Source organism: Oncorhynchus keta, chromosome 37 (assembly GCF_023373465.1).
Source record: "Oncorhynchus keta strain PuntledgeMale-10-30-2019 chromosome 37, Oket_V2, whole genome shotgun sequence".
NCBI classification, from domain to species: Eukaryota; Metazoa; Chordata; class Actinopteri; order Salmoniformes; family Salmonidae; genus Oncorhynchus; species Oncorhynchus keta.
The window spans coordinates 8,286,194-8,308,284 of record NC_068457.1 but is presented as its reverse complement, the minus strand read 5'-3'; the positions used below and the strand labels follow the sequence as shown (position 1 = coordinate 8,308,284).

Here is a 22,091-nt window from a genome sequence, read left to right as displayed (position 1 = left end):
CAAAAGACCAACTAGTGGGAAAAAAAACTATTGGGTGGCCTGTGTATAAACAGACTTTGTACAAGACATTAGGAACACCTTCCTAATATTGAGTTGAACCTCCTTTTGCCCTCAGAACAGCCTCAATTTGTCAGGGCATGGACTCTACAAGGTGTGGAAAGCGTTCCACAGGGATGCTGATCCATGTTGACTACAATGCTTCCCACCGTTGTGTCAAGTTGGCTGGATATCCTTTGGGTAGTGGACCATTCTTGATACACACAGGAAACTTAAGTGTGAAAAACCCAGCAGCGTTGTAGTTCTTGACACTCCAACCGGTGTGCCGAGCACCTACTACCGTAGCCTGTTTGAAGGCACAAATATTTTGTCTTGCCCTTTCACTCTCAGAATGGCACACATACACAATCCATGTCTCAATTGTTTCTCGGCTTAAACATCCTTCTTTAACCCATCTCCCCTTCATCTATGTGGATGTAACACTTGACATCAATAAAGGATTATAGCTTGCACCTGGTCAGTCTCAGAAAGAGCAAGTGTTCCTAAATGTTTTGTACAGTGTATATCTATGCGTATCATACCAGTGACAGGTCTACAAATGAGCTCTTCTAGAATACAACAGGACACTAAGCCTAAAAAAAACGTGACCTTCTTTCCTTGAAGTGACCGATGATCTGACATCACTGGACTGGTATGAGCAACCTTTCAATTGAATTGATTTCACTATGTATATTTACACGGTCTGGGACTTTTCATGGTTCGGGCTAGGCCCCTTAGTTCCAGTGAAGGGAAATCTTCAGCATTCAATGACATTCTAGACAATTCTGTCCTTCACAGTTAGGGGAAGGCCCTTTCCTGTTTCAGCATGACAATGCACCCTTGCACAAAGCGAGGTCCATACAGAAATGGTTTTTTGAGATCAGTGCGGACGAACTTGACTGGCCTGCACAGAGCCCTGACCTCAACCCCATCAAACACCTTTGGGATGAATTGGAACGCTGACTGCGAGCCAGGCCTGATCGCCCAACAATGCCCGGCCTCACTAAATGCTCGTGGCTGAATGGAAGCCAGTCCCCAACAGGGGGGGTGGACCAACTCCATATTATTGCCCATGATTTTGGAATGAGATGTTTGACGAGCAGGTATCCACATACTTTTGGTCATGTAGTGCATGTCAGATCAGTGATTACTTCAAGGAAGGATGCATTAGAAGCTCTAGCCTCAATCTTTACGTTTCATTCTTTCACAACAGTAGAGAGGAGCAATCTGGGATTGGTACATCCAATTTTACCTTAAAAATAATGATAGCAAGTTGATTCTTGAACGTACCACAATCAAAACTAAAAATATAAGCTCGTTTTACTCCATTGCATTCACGATAAACGATGTCGGCTCAATTTTAAAATGGTGCAAGCGGATTGAATCCCATCCCTGGTTAATCATTTGTGGTTAGATTGCGCCAGCCCCATTCCTTAGTTATTTAGCAAAAAAGTGTGTTTAAGTCCCAGATTGCCCCTTTAAGTTAACCAATAAATGAACCATAGAGTTGGTGATAAACAAGACAGCGATACATGGTCGAGGTATGATTACCAACATTTATATTGTGATCTTCGGGCAAGTAGAGACATTTAGTCTGCAATCCCCCCCCCCTCGTTTTATTCATTTAGTTTCATATGGCCCCCAAAATCAGATACACAACACTTCAATAATTTAATGCCTACTTCAGTTTGACATACTGTTAACCAACAACCTGAAAAGGATGATAATTCAATCATGAAAACGCACAGGCTCTGGGGTGAAGTTTCCCCTTAGGTACAGATCTAGGATCAGCTTCCCCGACCCCAACCTGCAAAAATGTGCAACTAACCCAAGATCAGCGTCTCGAGCCAACTTCACCAATACGGAGCAGAAGCAATGTAGATATAAGCAAGATTAATATGACAGCATGTTTTATGCGTCTAGCAGTGGTCCCTCAACATTCATGGTCCACTTGAGTTCTGTACGGACATTCAGCTTTATTTGGTTATGGTCGCTGTACTGTATCGATTGCTGAAAATGGTGGAAACCGAAGCTAATGCTTCTATCAATCCAATCCAGGATGGTCACACTTCTGGAGGATTGGGGACAAACTCTAGATTCAACTTTTAAGATGTCAGCAACTTGATATGCAGGCTTATTAGGACAATAAGTACTAGCACCCTTGAAATGAAGGCATTGCTGCGAGAACTCCCCCCCCCCCTCCTCTCTGCACTGCACTTCGGCAGGAGAAGCAGGAAACTGCACCACACTGGGATGTTTAGGCCATAAAAACAGGATATAGAAAGCAACATTCAATTTTAATGCGAGCCAGACGGGAATTTGTGAATTAATTTAGCCAGTCAGGTCTAGTCTAATGCTACTGACAACATAATTCAATGACCAGTACCTTAAAGCAACAACGTGTCGCTTCAATTTTAGCCACCGTGTTGAGAATAACTGAGTATATGGTAAATGGCACCTGGAGCAAAGCTGCCCCCGCTCTGTACATTCTATTTCTATGATTTTAGGCCATGTCATGTGACAATCTAAAGGTGGCAGGGGCCGATGGGAGGGGAGCAGAAGCTGTTACTGTACAGATAAACAGAAGCAGATGTTCATCAGGCACCAAACGTTTTAAAGCATGTCCCCAATGAAAATCTAAAATGTGTGTTTCTAATTGGACAAATCCAGTGAGTCCCTCCCTGTTTCATAGTCCGTTTCTTCTGCTTGGTGCCTAATGAACCCGACTCAGATGCCGGTCAGGTCAAAGGTCAAACAAACACAGCACACAACCCACAGGGCATTCGAAAGACATACACACGATGTGCCGTTCCAGTCTTCAGTTAAGCAAAATAAATTGTATGCATTAAATAAAAAATTAACAGAAAAATGATTCCCAGTCACAAATGTTTCCAGTTGCACAGTCATGGTTTCGTGCCTTTGGGAGGAGAGAATCTCATTTTTTCCCCCATTTGGAGATTCCTTCGAGAGAGTGCAATCGTCTGTGAAAAAAGGCGTCCTTCTGATTTGCGTGAGACACTTGCAAAACATTCAGGGAATACTTAGGAAATGTCAAAACTCTGAGAATTCTTATCTCATTGATTCAAGTTTTTCGATCTTATCCGCCTCTCTCCAACATACTTGCAGCTTTTAAAAACTTAACTATAAAGAAAATCCTTTCACGTATTAAATAACTTCATATAAAACCAGAGGCAAAATAACAATCCCTATTACAGAGGCCTTCCTTTATGGGCTGTCTCCCATTTCCCCTTTATCTCTCGCTCTCACACACATGGATGCATGTGAAAACACACGGGTACGCACACAAAACGGGCACACACACACACACGGGCACACACACGCACACACACGGGCACACACACACACAGGCACACACACACACACACACACACACACACACACACACACAGAGAGCGTCATGTTTTACAGCATGTCCATGCAGTACCAATGCAGAATGAATCCTAAGGTCGTTATTATTGGTTTTCTGACTACGTGGCACAAACATACGGCGAAGAAGCTGATACGTGGTTTGGCGTTTCCTTATTTACATGGTTAAGTATTCACCATCATAATCATGGAACACGAGGAGTCCAGTTTGTCAATGTCCACTGACCGTCCTGTGTGATAGATATGATAGATAGAAACCCCTCCCCAAGAGAGGTAAAGTAGGCATCATCCAACAGTCTCCTTTTCTACCACTCCCCTGGTCAGTGTGTCAGTTTTGTGTTGCCCCCCCTCTTGGGTGGGGCCGGTGGGGGCCCCCGCCGTAGCGTTGCATAGCCTGAGATGTTCCCCCCTGACAGCAACTCGGGCGGTGGAGGGGCCAGTGCCAACTCCATGTCGTCCATGGTGCCCGCGGCGGGCTCCAGCTTGGGGCCGGACAGGCGGGACGAGGAGAGCGAGCCCTGCCGGCTCACCGACTTGCGCTTCAGAGTCCGGTTCAGGTCGTCCATGAAGTTGCCCGGCTGGGGGGCGCCGTTGTTACCGTTCCCCTTGGGGGGCGAGGTAGGCAGGGGCAGCTTGGGAGGCGGGGACGGCTGGTTCCTCTGCAGCATGGGGGGAGGGGCCTTCTTCAGGGAGCCCTTGCCCCAGGAGGAGTTGATGGTGGCGGGGGGAGGGGGACCGGGAGGGGCAGGCGGTACTTTTGGCTGGGGGTTGACCACTGCTACCTTAGGTGCCCCAATGTGGCCATCACTGGGCAGTGGAGGGGGGAAGAGATCAAAAGCCAGTGGGGGAGTGGGGAGGTAGGCCACGGCGCACTCCGCTGGAAGGGAGGGGAAGTCGGCGGTGGACTGGCGCTGCTGGCCCACTTTGGCCTGAAGGGCCAGGTTGGCCAGGTTCAACTTGCCTGGCTTGGGGGGCGCCGGGGGGCCGGCCGGGGAGGAGGAGGGGTCCTTAGAGGGAGAACTACCCAAGGACACGGCAGGGAAGGATGGGAAGGTGGAGGGGGAAGAGGAGGACTGGGGGGCGAACTTGCTGAGAAGGTTCCTGCGGGACTCCTGGTATTCAGCCGTGGAGTTAGACTTGATGCTGGAGGCCTTCTGGGGGGTGGCGGGTGGGGGCTTCCTGCCCCCCCAGCCAGAGGAACCTGAGGAGGGTGTGGAGGAGCCCGATGGAGATCTCTTCAGGGGAGAGCATAGGTTGCCGGGGGGGAGAGGGGGAGGCGGAGGGGTGGGGCCAGTGATGGGAGGGGGAGGTGGAGCAAGAGGGGCAAGGCCGGTGACTGGAGCAGGTGGGGGCGGAGGAGGAGGGGGAGGAGAAGGGAAAGACAGGCTGCTCTCAGAAGCGGGTGGAGGGAACTCAGAGGCCTGTTGCTGGGCTGGCTGCCATCTTGGTTTGGCCTTCACCGCAGGAGGGGAAAGGGGGGCTTTGGGGATCTCAAGTTGATTGGTTGACAGTGTGGACCCTGGGAACTGGCTTGCCATCTGTTTGACCAGGGAGGTAGTGGTGGGCGGAGCCGTGAATGACATGGGTGGCGGCTTGGAGAGGCTGTGCTGCTTGGGAAATGTGGGAGGGGGCTGGTTGGGAGTGTGGACTCCCTGGAGGCTGTGCTGCTTCTTCATTGACACCGGAGGAGGAGGGGCCGGGGGTGGGGGAGGAGTAGGGGCAGCAGGTGGGGCGGGGGGGAGAGGGGAAACAGGGTAGAGAGGCTTCCGGCCACCGTGGTGGAGCAGAAAGCCTGGGGAGAAGGTTTTGGGTAGGGCAGGGGGGGGAGCAGCTGCGGGCGAGTAGTGCTGCTGAGGAGTAGGGGGAGGAGGAGGTGGGGGAGGAGGAGGTGGGGGAGGCACAGAGAGCTTCTGGGGAGGCCCCGGGGTAGGAGGGGGAGGTGGCGGGGGAGGTGGCGGGGGAGGAGGCGGTGCCGGGGGCGACTCTACCAGTCTGGCAGCGGGGGGAAAGAGGCCCTGGGTGGGACCGTTGGGGAACTTCTGGGCCAGTGCCTGCTGGAGGGCGTTGGCGCCGTAGGGCAATGGGCACAGACCTGGCATCGGGTCTGGGGGCGGTGGAGGAGGAGGGGGAGGGGGGATGTCGTTGCTCTCCGGCGGTGGTGGGATGAACTGGGGCAGGGCGGCCGGGCTGGGGGAACCGAGCCGGAGTGCAGCCATGGCCGACCCCAGAGCAGGCATGGAGGGCGGGGGAGGGGGCGGCGGGGGAGGCGGGACGTTGAAGTTGTTGACCAGCGGTTTGACAGCCGTCTGATGGGGAGGAGCCGGGGCTTGAGCTGACGCCCTGGGTGGGCTCTGGTGGTTGTTTTGCGCCCTGTGGTGATTGGCGGCCTGGTGGGCAGCGTTCTGGTTCTGCAGCCGGGTGATGGTGCTGTACTTGGCGAACACTGTGGGGCCCGAGTGGTGAGGGGTGCTGCTGGCAGGCAGGGGCGGCGGGGGAGGGGGTGGTGGCGGGGAGGAGGTGGCGGGGGCACAGCTTGGTTGTAGCTGCTACAGGGCTGTGGGGACAGCTGTTGGGGTGGTGGAGGAGAGAGCTGGGGGGGTGGTGGAGAGAGCTGGGGGGGTGGTGGAGGAGAGGGCAAGGCCTGGGTGTAACTACTGCGGATCTGGGGAGGCAAGGCCTGTTGGGGCGGTGGAGGGAAGGCCTGTTGGGGCGGTGGAGGGAAGGCCTGTTGGGGCGGTGGAGGGAAGGCCTGTTGGGGCGGTGGAGGGAAGGCCTGTTGGGGCGGTGGAGGGAAGGCCTGTTGGGGCGGTGGAGGGAAGGCCTGTTGGGGCGGTGGAGGGAAGGCCTGTTGGGGCGGTGGAGGGAAGGCCTGTTGGGGCGGTGGAGGGAAGGCCTGTTGGGGTGGTGGAGGGAAGGCCTGTTGGGGCGGTGGAGGGAAGGCCTGTTGGGGTGGTGGAGGGAAGGCCTGTTGGGGCGGTGGAGGGAAGGCCTGTTGGGGCGGTGGAGGGAAGGCCTGTTGGGGCGGTGGAGGGAAGGCCTGTTGGGGCGGTGGAGGGAAGGGCAGGGAAGGCAAGACAGGGGTGTAACTGCTGCAGATCTGGGGGGGCAGCTGTTGGGGTGGTGGAGGGGAGGGTTGGGGGTGCAAGGAAGGCAAGACCTGGGTGTAACTGCTGCGGATCTGGGGAGGTAGCTGTTGGGGCGGTGGAGGGAAGGGCTGTTGGTGCAGGGTAGGCAAGACCTGGGTGTAACTGCTGCGGATGTGGGGGGGTAGCTGTTGGAGCGGTGGAGGGGAGGGCTGTTGGGGCGGTGGAGGGGAGGGCTGTTGGGGCGGTGGAGGGGAGGGCTGTTGGGGCGGTGGAGGGGAGGGCTGTTGGGGCGGGGGAGGGGAGGGCTGTTGGGGCGGTGGAGGGGAGGGCTGTTGGGGCGGTGGAGGGGAGGGCTGTTGGGGCAGGGTAGGCAAGACCTGGGTGTAACTGCTGCGGATCTGGGGGGGAAGTTGCTGTTGAAGTGGGGGGGAGGTACCCCCCTGTGGCTTGGGGGGTAGAGCGTGGGTGTAGCTGCTGCGAGTCTGGGGAGGCGGCTGCTGTTGTGGCGTAGCCAACGCAGGGGGCTCCAGTTGTGGGGTCTGGCGGTGCGTGTGGGCAGGGTGGGGGAGGGTGGCGCCTCGGGTGGACTCCCTCATCTGTGCGGGGACAGAGAAATACACACAATGAGTACAGGATCACCATGGACAATCTGTTGATAAGCGACGGCTTGAGTATAAGAATATTTTGAAGATTAATACACAACGCAGAGGATAAGAGGACAAGAGTAATAGAATTAACGATCAATAGGGAATTGTCAATGTAAATAGGAGTTGGGATTCAGTTCAACAGCTGTTTCGAATCTGTGGTATGTCACTCCTGAACTCAGTGTGCTATGTTCTGTACATTGAGTCTGGAGCAGGATACTTGTTATTTGGCCATTGGCCCAGTTGTACTGCAAGGACTTCTGATTGGTCAACCCCAGGCTAGGGTGGGGGGTTATAAATGGCATCCTTTTCCTTTGTTCTGTGGAGAAAAGCTGAGGACAGGGGAGAATGAACATCTACCTCCCAGCATAACATTATGATTTGTCCTCTTTGAATAAACCTATTTTTCTCCCCCTGATTTGCTTTAGAGTTTGTGTTATTGAAGAATAACATAAATTGCTAACAATAAGGGTACGGTTAGAATAAGGATTCGGGTAAGCATAAGGTTAAGGCTAGGGTTAAGTTCAGGATAAGGGTCAGTAGAAAGTGAAATCAGCCCCAGTGTTATGAGTGGGCATTAGGTGGCCTGGACCGCCCTACAGTACCTCCTCCCGTCCAAATAATGTATTTAAATATTGATAATTTATTTGACCGAGATGAGCGGAGACAGAAAGACTCACCAATCTCAGATAAATCATCAGAGCGAGCGAAACAGCGCTCCCCTGTCTGAGTATGTGTAGCCCATGGATGTGATGTTGTCTGGACAAAAATAGTGTGGCATGTGTTAAGGGATTTTTTTTAATCAATAATGACTAATTATGTATAAATTTCAATCAGGACTGACTAATCAGAATACTATTATGCTACAGTATAGATGTATGAATTTTATTTTAATCCTAGTACTGAATATAATGTGTGTAATTATAATCAAGAATTAGAACAATGACTGTCTGTTCCTTGGTAGAAACAAATTAACTTATCGTCAGGCTGGCTAGAATGCTTATCTACACAGGAAGACCTTGGCCTGGTCGTAAATGATCTAAATTGGTGGGAGACGATGTAGGAAGGCTTGAGAACTATACTGCCATTGTACCGGAGTGGAGGAGAGACGGGACAGTTCGAAAACTAATGACGTCATTTTCAGTTTATAACCTGTGGTAAATTGCATCATGTTCAGTACTCTCGAGAACAAACGCTAGTGCCTGATTTTGAGACTGGTCTCCGCCCATTTTATGTAAATAAGTTTCTTACAAATCCTTAGAAATGGGCTGAGTGTATTAATTTAATTAGGTATTAAACATATAAGAATGTAAATTCCTCTAACAGCATGTCATACTCTTTTTGGCCAGACAGCATCACATACTGTACATGGGCAAAATATATCAAATCGTATTGGTCGCATACACATATTTTGCCAGATGTTATTGTGGGTGTAGCAAAATGCTTGTGTTCTTAGCTCCAACAGTGCAGTAATATCGAACAATTCATAACAATACACACAAGTCTAAAAGTTTTTAAAAATGGAATTAAGAAATATATAAATATTAGGACGAGCAATGTCAGAGTCCGGAGTATAAATACATATGTGATGGGATGTATAGACATTATGGACAGTATGTGGATAGAATATTTAGTATATTTGTAGAGTACGTAGGATAGAATATTGTATATATATATACACACAGCAATAGTTGAATAGGATGGCATATTGACTAGAATACAGTATGTAAACATTATTTAAGTGACCAGTGTTCCAGTGGAAGTGACTAATGAAGCCATGTCTATGTGCATAGGGCAGCAGCCTCGAAGGTGCAGGGTTGAGTAACCAGGTGGTAGCCGCCTAGTGATGGCTATATAACAGTCTGATTGATGGCCTTGAGATAGAAGCTGTTTTTCAGTCTCTCGGCCCCAGCTTTGATGCGCCTGTACTGACCTCGCCTTCTGGATGATAGCGGGCCGAACAAGCCGTGGCTCAGGTGGGTTGATATACTTGATGATCCTTTTGGCCTTCTTGTGACATCAGGTGATGTAGGCGCCAGGCGGTGACACAGCCCGACAGGATGATCTCAAATGGTGCATTTGCGAGGGTCTTAGGGGCCAAGCCAAATTTCTTCAGCCTCCTGAGGTTGAATAGGTGCTGTTGTGGCGTCGTCTACACCACGATGTCTGTGTGGGTGGACCATTTCAGATTGTTAGTGATGTGTATGCCGAGGAACTTCAAGCTCTTCACATTCTCCACTGCGGCCCCGTCGATGTGGATGGCGGCAGTCTCCCTCTACTGTCTCCTGAAGTCCACGACCAGCTCCTTCGTTTTGTTGACTTTGTAAGACCGGGGCCAAGCATCGCTCTTGGTGAGATAGTTGTTTCAGCCACTTGCACATTGAAGGAAAGTTGGGCGGGTGCACAGTGCACTGTTTTGACGCTGGAATTATTTTTGGACGAACGTGCAAAAGGTAACCTACTTTTTGAAGTGATTTGTTTGACAAAAATCGGTTGAACACATCACGACTGGTTGTGTTCATGCCACATTTATAAAAGGTCAGTTTTAATAAAATTACTCGAACGTTTTAAGTCATGCCTCCCTCGACTTTACCTAAATAAGTCTATAAAACACACTGCCATTGTTAAACTCTTAATATCAGAAACAGTGTGTTATAACCACTGTTAGGAGGGCATGTCATTTTCTTTATGGTTTTCCCCCACTGACCCCCACTACTCCCGACAGTAGGGCCTGCTTCCCTCCTTCTCCCGATAATTAAAAGGTGCCGTGCCCAGTTGACAATTACCCCGATAATTGCCTCGAAACTGAACACACACCAAAACTAATTTCACACAACCCGTTTGGATAGAAAAACCGGAGACAATTCAACTGTCTGATTATCAGCACAAAACGTTATCACAGAGAGCAGGCCCCTACATCTCACGCAAAAAACAACATCAGCAACGCACCTCACTAGTTTTCGTTGTTTATGTGACAACTTATGCCATTGCGTGAAGACACACACCATGGCAAGCACGAGCTGACAGTAATTGACCATTTTTGACTGCGGCCATATATTCATTAGAATGCCATTTATATGCTTTTGTGGCGATTTTCACTATTTATCAAGCACACTTGGAGCTTAAAATAATGTTAAGGCAACAAATGTTTCATCATTTGACCGAGCATCTTGCTGACTGTGCGTCTTGGTGGTTGGGGTATCATCTTTTTTTGCCTTCGTAGAAAGCTGTTACCAAGTCCCAACATATGCTTTCGGTTTCGTAGTTGTAACAAAGGCAACTCAACAAAATAAAATGGTGTTTTTACATAAACAGTACCATACACTAATGAAAAGTAACACTAATGAAAATTAACACGAATGAAAAAGCATTTTGTGTGATTTGAAATATATATTTTTCGTAGTCTAATGTGACCTTCATAAACACAACCAAATGATATTTTTTTTGCAAAAGCATATATGAAATGTATTAATTAAACTGTTAGAATGTTGCGGTCCGAATGACTGCTCATTCGCTTGTATGGCGGTTCTAGTTTTGCCACGGAAGGAGGTCCTGCAAAAAACAAAAACGTGCCCCATATATGAATCAAAAAGGCCCGTATATGGAAATCAAAAAGAGTCCAACTGATTTGTTCTGGCGCCGGCCCTGGTTGAATTGTTACTGATAGTCTGTAGAGCATCTACAGTGCGACTGACACAAAATCAATCATCACAGTAAAACAATATGATGGGAGACAAAGAGAAGAGGAGAACGGAGAGATAATGGAGAGACATATAGAGAGATGAGAGGAAATACAAAGGAGGAATATATTGGCGTGAAGAGGAGAGGTCAAAGGGGAGAAGGACTAACCCTGGTGTTCTCCTCCATCTGTGTTCCTCTCTTCCAGGCCTCAGAGAAAATGGAGCTGACCACGCTCTGAGAGCGCCCGTGGCTGGAGGCCGTGTCCACTCCACTGTCTGACTGGCCCGAGTGGTTCGACTGGGACTCTGGGGGGCACACACACACACACACAGCCATGGAAGAGAGACGCTAAATGCTGATCTTGGGTCAGTGTTGCATTTCCCCACTAATGGTTAAGGTTAGGATTGGGCAAGGGGAAGCTGATCCTAGATTTGTACCTTGGGGGAAACTTCACCCCGGAGCATATAAACACTAGATTTCTGACCTACACATTGGCTAACAAGAGTCTCTGAAGCCACCGTACTGCAATATTAGAACTCCCTCTTTTGCAGATTTGATTAATGGGAGTGGATGTGTAAAAAAGGGTGAATCCACATCTCTGTAGATAGACTAGAGCTTTATCGTGTACCCTCAAAGCCACAACAACTGATTCAAGATCAGAACTAGAATAAATGTACCTACTGCTAGACAGGGGTTGTGGTCAAATCCATCTGATAAATTGAATCGAAAAGTCGTCATTGAAAATAATGGTCAATCAATTAATTAATAGCATATCAATCTCTACTGAATCAACATCACCTCAAATTGAGGTCAATTCGATTTGGTTACCAAGCTGATCCCGGATCACAGTCCCCCAGCCATTACCATTAAGCCTCAGTGGACCACCGTGGACTTGAGCAGCTGATCCCAGACCAGTTGTAAGCCCTGGAAGGCTGACTCACCGGGCAGACTGGCTGAGCCGGAGCCGGAGCTGGAGCGGATGCTGGAGGTGGAGAGGGAGGACCAGTCGTGGGCCGCCTCCGTGCGCTTCATGGCCTCCTGGTAGTTCACATACAGCTGTTTCCCGTACTACACCACCGCCACCGTGGGGGAAAGAGAGAAGTCACGGTTGTTTATTAAAAGAGAAGCGCAGTTGCTAATTGTTCACATTGAATGTTGTATTTTGGTTGCATGGTTCATGTATAATTTAATATTGACCAATGTCTTATCTTGTAAAACACAATCTTAAGTTAAGGGAAACAAACTTTTTGTATTTTTTTATTTTTAAGTCAGCTTTTAGTTTAGGAGACCCCTTTTGGCCTGAGAGAAAAAAGTTCTATAGCCTCTAATAGTCATGTTTAAGAGTGACGTGGATGTTAAGGTTTACCTTGGCGATGCGAATGCCGTTGAACCATTGGTGGAGGGTCCTGACGTCGTCACAGCACAGATACTTGATGTACTGGGACTTCTTCTGGATCTGGGGGTGCTGAACACACAGAGACATGCACATGACGTGTTACCATGACAACACATGTCGTTTCGCTTTGTTCCTAGGAGGAGGAATGGCCAATCAGGCTACGCACAACCAGAAGTCCAGAAGTTTGATCCCCATGGGTTAAATTGCCATGATCAGTGGTTTCAAGTTTGTATCCAAACCTTTTTTACGGGCTGATCATGGCGAAAAAGGAAATAATTCTGCATTTCCCGCTGTGTAAACACATTGCAAATGGGTTCAGGATAACGCCTCCAGATAAAGTTGGGTATCTGATATTCAGAGTTTAAACAGCCAAATTGATTACTCACTGGACTAATCGGGACTAATAAAGCCAATGCAATGGGCGTTTTATTTTTAACAAACATTGGGCCTTCCACACGAACAGGCATTCCTAAAATTCCGTTGCGGGCCACATGGTCGGCTGCACCCCAGTAAGCCTGGACCGACACCAATGTCTTTCTTAGATCCGTCCGGACCGGCAGTCTTATTTACAAACGGTAGGCCCACCACAGATGGACATTCCTCAAATTCAATTCCAGGCGACACTTTCGGGCGATACCTCAATAAGCACGGACCAACACCGACGCCTTTTGGATTAGTTTTTTTGGCCCTGTCCAGGCGCCTTTTTGTGCAGTCTGGACCGGCCTGGATTTCCACCTAAGCAGGTTTTTGGTTCGTTCCGGACCAAATCAAACCAATCATAGATGTCCATGTTCAGACTTTGTCCGGTCTAGATCAGCCTTGATTTGTCCTAAACATAGGCAGCTATAAATTCCGTCTTTTCAACTTTCATTCAGAACGTATTTCAACATCCGGAAAATACATATTTTCAACGTTCCTTCAGCACCTAAATTGAACTTAACTTCAACGTCTGGAAAACACTTATTATAGACGTCTTCTCAAAGTAATTTCCTTACTAGTACTATTAGTCTTACTGAGGGCAGCACATTTTCTGTCTTGCCTTGGGCGGCAGAGCGGCCAGGACCGGCCCGGATCGTTCCGTTCCAGTAAAGACATCGATTCCAAAACCACCCTTGATAATTGCCTTTGTGCCTGTTAGTTTGACTACAGCTAAAGATAGGTGGGTCAACATTACTAATATAGGAGAGTGGCTCCTTAACACTTATTTTTGGTGTTTTTCAGGGTCTGTGCTTTTAGAAAGGAGTGGCCTCAAAGGATATCATTACCCAGACCCCCCCGGGACCACATCCACTCACACAACAGATCCATCTTAATGGGCTTGTCCAGGCTCACTGCAACATCTCTACTCTAAAAATGTGCCACCCCTTGTCTAAAAATGAGTTATCCCATGTTCCTAATCAATTCTCCACAAGGAGCAGAAGTGGAGTGCACCATTAGGTGAACGGGGGGGGGGGGGGTATCTTACCTTAAGGGCCAGGCAGTAGTCTGTGGGGGCCTTGTACTTGCTGCGGTAGTCCTGGCCGTAGTACACATTAACATGGTCCAGCTGTAGAAAGCATACCAGGTCCCTGGAGGCCTATATGGAGGGAGACACAGGATTCATATATGATTGATTATATCATATATTGCACGGGAAATCAAATACTCTTTGAGAAGGTCCGGTCACACAATTTCCTAGGTGACAGAAGGTCCAGATGGATATTGTTGTTTATCTGCATAGCAACAAACGTCAACCTTACAACCCCAAACGGTCACCACTCTTTTGCAGTTTTAAAGGTCATTTTCTGAAATTCTACACATTTTGCCATTGGGCAGAGATAACATTTCATAGTTTCAAAGCTAATTTCTTGCAATTCAACACATTTAGCCATGTCTTGTGTGTTGATATGCTACCGGAGTGTCTAAACAAAATAAAAAATGGGAGCCCCCTTGGGGTCGAGGCCCCTGGGCATGTAATCTGGCCATGAAAACTACAAGATGTAGATAGCTGGTTAGCCTAACTTACCTACCTAGCGAACATGGGACAGTTGATTAACGGGACAGTTGACATTTATTGACAGGTTAAACAGCTCTGTAGGTCTGTCAGTGAATGACAGGAGGAAAACTGCCCATGCACTACCAAATATCTAAATACTCCTTGTGCCTTCTACTATTGCAACTCAACAGCAGTAAGATAAAAGCTTGGTAAATTTTTGCAAAACTTTAAATAAATTGTCTGAGGCTTTAGACTAGAGACGTCTGCAGGGAGAGAGAGGAGAGTGAGTAGAGACATATTGACATATAATTGATAATATGATACTGGTTACAGACTGGCCGAGGCCCATGCCTAGAGGCCAAACTGGTTTGATAAGGTATTCATTCAAGTAGAGGTTGAAATACTCACTGTTTGGCCAACAACGTGACAAATCTTATCAGATTACTGGTTCACTCATTGCAGAATTAACATCAGGGTGAAATTGTATATACATTTTTTTTAAACGAGACAACCGATGGGATAATCAGAGAGGACAAGAAAATGGAAACGGTGTGGGAGTGGGGCAAAAATTAAGGTTCTATGGGAAAACATTTTGAAAAAAACAAGTCCAAGGTTTACTTCTGTTTCATGCCTTCTGAACACGACCCTGGGCTAAACGCTAAAGCATACACACACTCAACATGGGGCTAAATCAGTTCTACCAAATCTCTATCAACATGTTAAATGTGCAACCAGAGGGAAACAAATTCTAGATCACCTGTACTCCACACACAAAGACGCGTACAAAGCTCTCCCTCGCCCTCCATTGGGTAAATCCGACCACAACTCTATCCTCCTGATTCCTGCTTACAAGCAAAAATTAAAGCAGGAAGCACCAGTGACTCGGTCTATAAAAAAAGTGGTCAGATGAAGCAGATGCTATGCTACATGACTGTTTTGCCATCACAGACTGGAACATGTTCCGGGATTCTTCCGATGACATTGAGGAGTACACCACATCAGTCGCTGGCTTTATCAAGAAGTGCATGGAGGACATCGTCCCCACAGTGACTGTACGTACACACCCCAACCAGAAGCCATGGATTACAGGCAACATTCGCACTGAGCTAAAGGGTTGAGCTGCCACTTTCAAGGTGCGGGACTCTAACCCGGAAGCTTACAAGAAATCCCGCTATGCCCTGCGACGAACCATCAAACAGGCAAAGTGTCAATACAGGGCTAAGATTGAATCATACTACACCGGCTCCGACGCTCGTCGGATATGGCAGGGCTTGCAAACTATTACAGACTACAAAGGGAAGCACAGCCGCGAGCTGCCCAGTGACATGAGCCTACCAGATGAGCTAAATCACTTCTATGCTCGCTTCGAGGCAAGCAACACTGAGGCATGCATGAGAGCATCAGCTGTTCCGGACGACTGTGTGATCACGCTCTCCGTAGCCGACATGAGTAAGACCTTTAAACAGGTCAACATACACAAGGCTGCGGGGCCAGACGGATTACCAGGACGTGTGCTCCGGGCATATCCTGACCAACTGGCAGGTGTCTTCACTGACATTTTCAACATGTCCCTGATTGAGTCTGTAATACCAGACCACCCTAGTCCCTGTGCCCAAGAACACAAAGGCAACCTGCCTAAATGACTACAGACCTGTAGCACTCACATCTGTAGCCATGAAGTGCTTTGAAAAGGCATGTAATGGCTCACATCAACACCATTATCCCAGAAACCCTAGACCCACTCCAATTTGCATACCGCCCAAACAGATCCACAGATGATGCAATCTCTAATCCACTCCACACGGCACTTTCCCACCTGGACAAAAGGAACACCTATGTGAGAATGCTATTCATCGACTACAGCTCAGCGTTCAACACCATAGTACCCTCAAATCTCATCACTAAGCTAAGGAACTAAACACCCCCCTCTGCAACTGGGTCCTGGACTTCCTGACGGGCTGCCCCCAGGTGGTGAGGGTAGGTAGCAACACATCTGCCACGCTGATCCTCAACACTGGAGCTCAAGGGGTGCATGCTCAGTCCCCTCCTGTACTCCCCGTTCACCCACGACTGCATGGCCAGGCACGACTCCAACACCATCATTAAGTTTGCTGACGACACAACAGTAGGCCTGATCACCGACAACGACAAGACAGCCTATAGGGAGGAGGCCAGAGACCTGGCCGGGTGGTGCCAGAATAACAACCTATCCCTCAACGTAACCAAAACTAAGGAGATGATTGTGGACTACAGGAAAAGGAGCACCGAGCACGTCCCCATTCTCATCGATGGGGCTGTATTGGAGCAGGTTGAGAGCTTCAAATCCCTTGGTGTCCACATCAACAACAAACTAGAATGGTCCAAACACACCAAGACTGTCGTGAAGAGGGCACGACAAAGCCTATTCCTCCTCAGGAAACTAAAAAGATTTGGCATGGGTCCTGAGATACTCAAAAGGTTCTACAGCTGCAACATCGAGAGCATCCTGACCGGTTGCATCACTGCCAGGTAGGCAATTGCTCAGCCTCCGACCACAAGGCACTTCAGAGGGTAGTGCGTAAGGCCCAGTACATCACAGGGGCAAAGCTGCCTGCCATCCAGGACCTCTACACCAGACGGTGTCAAAGGAAGGCCCTAAAAATTGTCAAAGACCCCAGCCACCCCAGTCATAGACTGTTCTCTCTACTACCGCATGGCAAGCGATACCGGAGTGCCAAGTCTAGAATAAAAAGGCTTCTCAACAGTTTTTACCCCCAAGCCATAAGACTCCTGAACAGGTAACCAAATGGTTACCCGTACTATCTGCATTGTGTCCCACCACCCGCCAACCCCTCTTTTACGCTACTGCTACTAATCATATGTGCATAGTCACTTTACCCACGTGTACATACTACCTCAATAAGCCTGACTAACCTTGTGTCTGTATTAGAGGTCGACTGATTAATCGGAATGGCCGATTAATTTGTGCTGATTTCAAGTTTTCATAACAATCGGAAATCAGTATTTTTGGGCGCCGATTTGCCAATTATTATTTATTATTTTAGACCTTTATTTAATCTTTATTTAACTAGGCAAGTCAGTTAAAAACACATTCTTATTTTCAATGACGGTGGGTTAACTGCCTTGTTCAGGGGCAGAACGACAGATTTTCACATTATCAGCTCGGGGGATCCAATCTTGCAACCTTACAGTTAGCTAGTCCAACGCAATAACGACCTGCCTCTCTCTCGTTGCACTCCAAAAGGAGACTGCCTGTTACGCAAATGCAGTAAGCCAAGGTAAGTTGCTAGCTAGCATTAAACTTACTTAGAAAAAACAATCAATCATAATCACTAGTTAACTACACATGGTTGATGATATTACTAGATATTCTCTAGCGTGTCCTGTGTTGCATATAATCTGACTGATCATACAAGCATACAAGTATCTAAGTATCAGAATGAGCTGTGGTAGGCAGAAGCAGGCGAGCAAACATTCATTCAAACAGCACTTTCGTGCGTTTTGCCAGCAGCTCTTCGCTGTGCGTCAAGCATTGCGCTGTTTATGACTTCAAACCTATCAACTCCCGAGATGAGGCTGGAGTAACCGAAGTGAAATGGCTGGCTAGTTAGCGCGCGCTAATAGCTTTTCAAACTTCACTCGCTCTGAGCCTTGGGGTGGTTGTTTCCCTTGCTCTGCATGGGTAACGCTGCTTCAATGTTGTGGCTGTTGTTGCTGTGTTGCTGGTTCGAGCCCAGGGAGGAGCGAGGAGAGGGACGGAAGCTATACTGTTACACAGGCAATACCTAAAGTGCCTATAAGAACATCCAATAGTCAAAGGTTAATGAAATACAAATGGTATAGAGGGAAATAGTCTTATAATAACTACAACATAAAACTTATTACCTGGGAATATTGAAGACTCATGTTAGAAGGAACCACCAGCTTTCATATGTTCTCATGTTCTGAGTAAGGAACTGAAATGTTAGCTTTCTTACATAGCACATATTGCACTTTTACTTTCTTCTCCAACACTTTGTTTTTGCATTATTTAAACCAAATTGAACATGTTTCATTATCTACTTGAGGCTAAATTGATTTTATTATATTAAGTTAAAGTAAGTGTTCATTCAGTATTGTTGTAATTGTCATTATTACAAAAATATATATATATATTATAAATCGTCCGATTAATCGGCATCGGCTTTTTTGGGCCTCCAATAATCGGTATCGGCGTTGAAAAATCATAATCGGTCAACCTCTAGTCTGTATATAGCCTTGCTACTCCTTTTTCAAAATGTATTTTTACTGTTGTTTTATTTCTTTACTCACACACACACTTTTTATCCGCACTATTGGTTAGAGCCTGTAAGTAAGCATTTCACTGTAAGGTCTACCTACACCTGTTGTATTCGGCGCACGTGACAAAAAAACTTTGATTTGATGTTGAGAAATATTGGTCTCCGGGAGTAACCAATGACCCATGATGCAATAGGAGAAGAGGCACATGCTCGGTCGATCCCTGTGGAGTCCTGTGTCGCCAGGTCGCAATTGTAAATGAGAACTAGGAAAAATGAGAAGTTCTCAACTTGCCTACCTGGTTAAATAAAGGTGAAATAAATAAAAAAATATCCAGAAACAGGAAATACCAGAGAGATTGGGTGGATCTGTTTCTCATGAACATGTGAACCCAACACACACACACACACACACACACACACACACACACACACACACACACACACACACACACACACACACACAATCAATCAATCAATCAAATGCATTTTATAAAGCCCTTTTTACATCAGCAGTCGATTGGCGTCTTCAGTGGGTGGCTAACCTTAGCTTTGCCTTTCGGCACGTAGTAGATTCCTGATGCGCGCAGCAGGAAGTATCGCTTCTTCCACGACTTCTTCCCATCATCCTTCAGCCAGAGGATTCCCTCCATTTCTGGTACTGACACTGAGCTGCCACAGAAACACTCCTGCACAAACACATCGTCGTTATTAGTGTAATCTAAAGAGCGCGAGAGAGATGTGTGTGGTAGTGTGGGAGAGACCGTGTGTGTGCGCGCATGTATGTGTGTCTGTCTCACCTCGAGTAGGGCCTCTTTATTCCTATCGGCCATTTCAGAAGTCTCCTTCCTCCCCAACAAGTAGTTCTGTAAGTAAGTGGGGAAAATAGAGAGAAGAAGAAAGAGAAACAGAGGAAAGCAAAGGAGAAATAGACACCAGTTGAAAACAGCAGATCACACACTCCTCCAGACGAGCTGGCTCGCCTAGCCTTCTCGCCTTATCCTTCTCATGTCCGATGCATTATTCAGTCACAACCTACTTCTTAAACACACGCACTCTCAAGGGCTCTTAGCATGCATAAGAAATGTGTGTGTGTGTACTCTACAATAAAGCTTTGTGAGTAGTGTACACACAACACATTGGAAGGGGTTTTTCTAGTTACAAGGTCTTACCTGGGGGTTCTTGAAGAGGGCATATTTCTCGATGCGCTCGATGAACATCAGTTTGTTATGGCTGTCTCTGGTCCAATTCAGTAGGTTCTCCACCAAATTCTCATGGTCCTCAAAGATCCGCTCTGAGGACAGAGAGAGAGAGGGAGTGTGTGTGAAACATGGTTCAATCCCTGGTAAAAGGTAGTGCACTATAGAAGGATAAGGGTGCCATGTGTGACGCAGGCTAAATAACCATGTAGCCTGCACCTACCACAAGTGCTTCCTCTAGCAGCCTAAATAACCATGATGCCTGCACCTACCACGAGTGCTTCCTCTAGCAGCCTAAATAACCATGCTGCCTGTACCTACCGCGAGTGCTTCCTCTAGCAGCCTAAATAACCATGTAGCCTGCACCTACCACTTGTGCTTCCTCAAGCAGCCTAAATAACCATGCTGCCTGCACCTACCACGAGTGCTTCCTCTGGCAGCGGAAATAACCTTGATGCCTGCACCGACCACGAGTGCTTCCTCTAGCAGCCTAAATAACCATGTAGCCTGCACCTACCGCGAGTGCTTCCTCTAGCAGCCTAAATAACCATGCTGCCTGTACCTACCGCGAGTGCTTCCTCTAGCAGCCTAAATAACCATGTAGCCTGCACCTACCACTTGTGCTTCCTCAAGCAGCCTAAATAACCATGCTGCCTGCACCTACCACGAGTGCTTCCTCTAGCAGCCTAAATAACTATGTAGCCTGCACCTACCACGAGTGCTTCCTCTAGCAGCCTAAATAACCATGCTGCCTGCACCTACCACGAGTGCTTCCTCTAGCAGCCTAAATAACCATGTAGCCTGCACCTACCACGAGTGCTTCCTCAAGCAGCCTAAATAACCATGTAGCCTGCACCTACCACGAGTGCTTCCTCTAGCAGCCTAAATAACCATGATAACTGCACCGACCACGAGTGCTTCCTCTAGCAGCCTAAATAACCATGCTGCCTGCACCTAACGCGAGTGCTTCCTCTAGCAGCCTAAATAACCATGTAGCCTGCACCTACCACGAGTGCTTCCTCTAGCAGCCTAAATAACCATGCTGCCTGCACCTACCGCAAGTGCTTCCTCTAGCAGCCTAAATAACCATGATAACTGCACCTACCGTGAGTGCTTCCTCTAGCAGCCTAAATAACCATGTAGCCTGCACCTACCGCGAGTGCTTCCTCTAGCAGCCTAAATAACCATGTAGCCTGCACCTACCGCGAGTGCTTCCTCTAGCAGCCTAAATAACCATGTAGCCTGCACCTACCATGAGTGCTTCCTCTAGCAGCCTAAATAACCACGATGTCTGCACCTACCGCGAGTGCTTCCTCTAGCAGCCTAAATAACCATGTAGCCTGCACCTACCACGAGTGCTTCCTCTAGCAGCCTAAATAACCATGTAGCCTGCACCTACCACGAGTACTTCCTCAAGCAGCCTAAATAACCATGCTGCCTGCACCTACCACGAGTGCTTCCTCTAGCAGCCTAAATAACCATGCTGCCTGTACCTACCACGAGTGCTTCCTCTAGCAGCCTAAATAACCATGTAGCCTGCACCTACCACGAGTACTTCCTCAAGCAGCCTAAATAACCATGCTGCCTGCACCTACCACGAGTGCTTCCTCTAGCAGCCTAAATAACCATGCTGCCTGTACCGACCGCGAGTGCTTCCTCTAGCAGCCTAAATAACCATGTAGCCTGCACCTACCACGAGTGCTTCTTCTAGCAGCCTAAATAACCATGTAGCCTGCACCTACCACGAGTGCTTCCTCTAGCAGCCTAAATAACCATGCTGCCTGCACCTACCACGAGTGCTTCCTCTAGCAGCCTAAATAACCATGTAGCCTGCACCTACCGCGAGTGCTTCCTCTAGCAGCCTAAATAACCATGTAGCCTGCACCTACCGTGAGTGCTTCCTCTAGCAGCCTAAATAACCATGTAGCCTGCACCTACCACTTGTGCTTCCTCTAGCAGCCTAAATAACCATGCTGCCTGCACCTACCACGAGTGCTTCCTCTAGCAGCCTAAATAACCATGTAGCCTGCACCTACCGCGAGTGCTTCCTCTAGCAGCCTAAATAACCATGTAGCCTGCACCTACCGTGAGTGCTTCCTCTAGCAGCCTAAATAACCATGTAGCCTGCACCTACCACTTGTGCTTCCTCTAGCAGCCTAAATAACCATGCTGCCTGCACCTACCACGAGTGCTTCCTCTGGCAGCCGAAATAACCTTGATGCCTGCACCTACCACGAGTGCTTCCTCTAGCAGCCTAAATAACCATGTTGCCTGCACCTACCACTTGTGCTTCCTCTAGCAGCCTAAATAACCATGCTGCCTGCACCTACCACGAGTGCTTCCTCTGGCAGCCGAAATAACCTTGATGCCTGCACCTACCACGAGTGCTTCCTCTTGCAGCCTAAATAAC

At 48.2% G+C, this 22,091-nt stretch overlaps 1 protein-coding gene across 1 annotated transcript in view; it reads right to left on the bottom strand.

Annotated features, from left to right (window-relative positions):
* Positions 1-1,572: 1,572 nt before the first annotated feature.
* The window catches only part of LOC118369972 (ras-associated and pleckstrin homology domains-containing protein 1-like), a 77,046-nt gene continuing 56,527 nt past the window's right edge, over positions 1,573-22,091 (bottom strand). The window contains 9 exon segments of the mRNA XM_052499058.1: positions 1,573-5,960; positions 5,963-7,105; positions 11,003-11,139; positions 11,776-11,902; positions 12,201-12,299; positions 13,696-13,806; positions 19,028-19,171; positions 19,283-19,348; positions 19,655-19,776. Coding sequence (XP_052355018.1) covers positions 3,744-5,960; positions 5,963-7,105; positions 11,003-11,139; positions 11,776-11,902; positions 12,201-12,299; positions 13,696-13,806; positions 19,028-19,171; positions 19,283-19,348; positions 19,655-19,776 — 4,166 coding nt within the window. The 3' untranslated portion in view covers positions 1,573-3,743.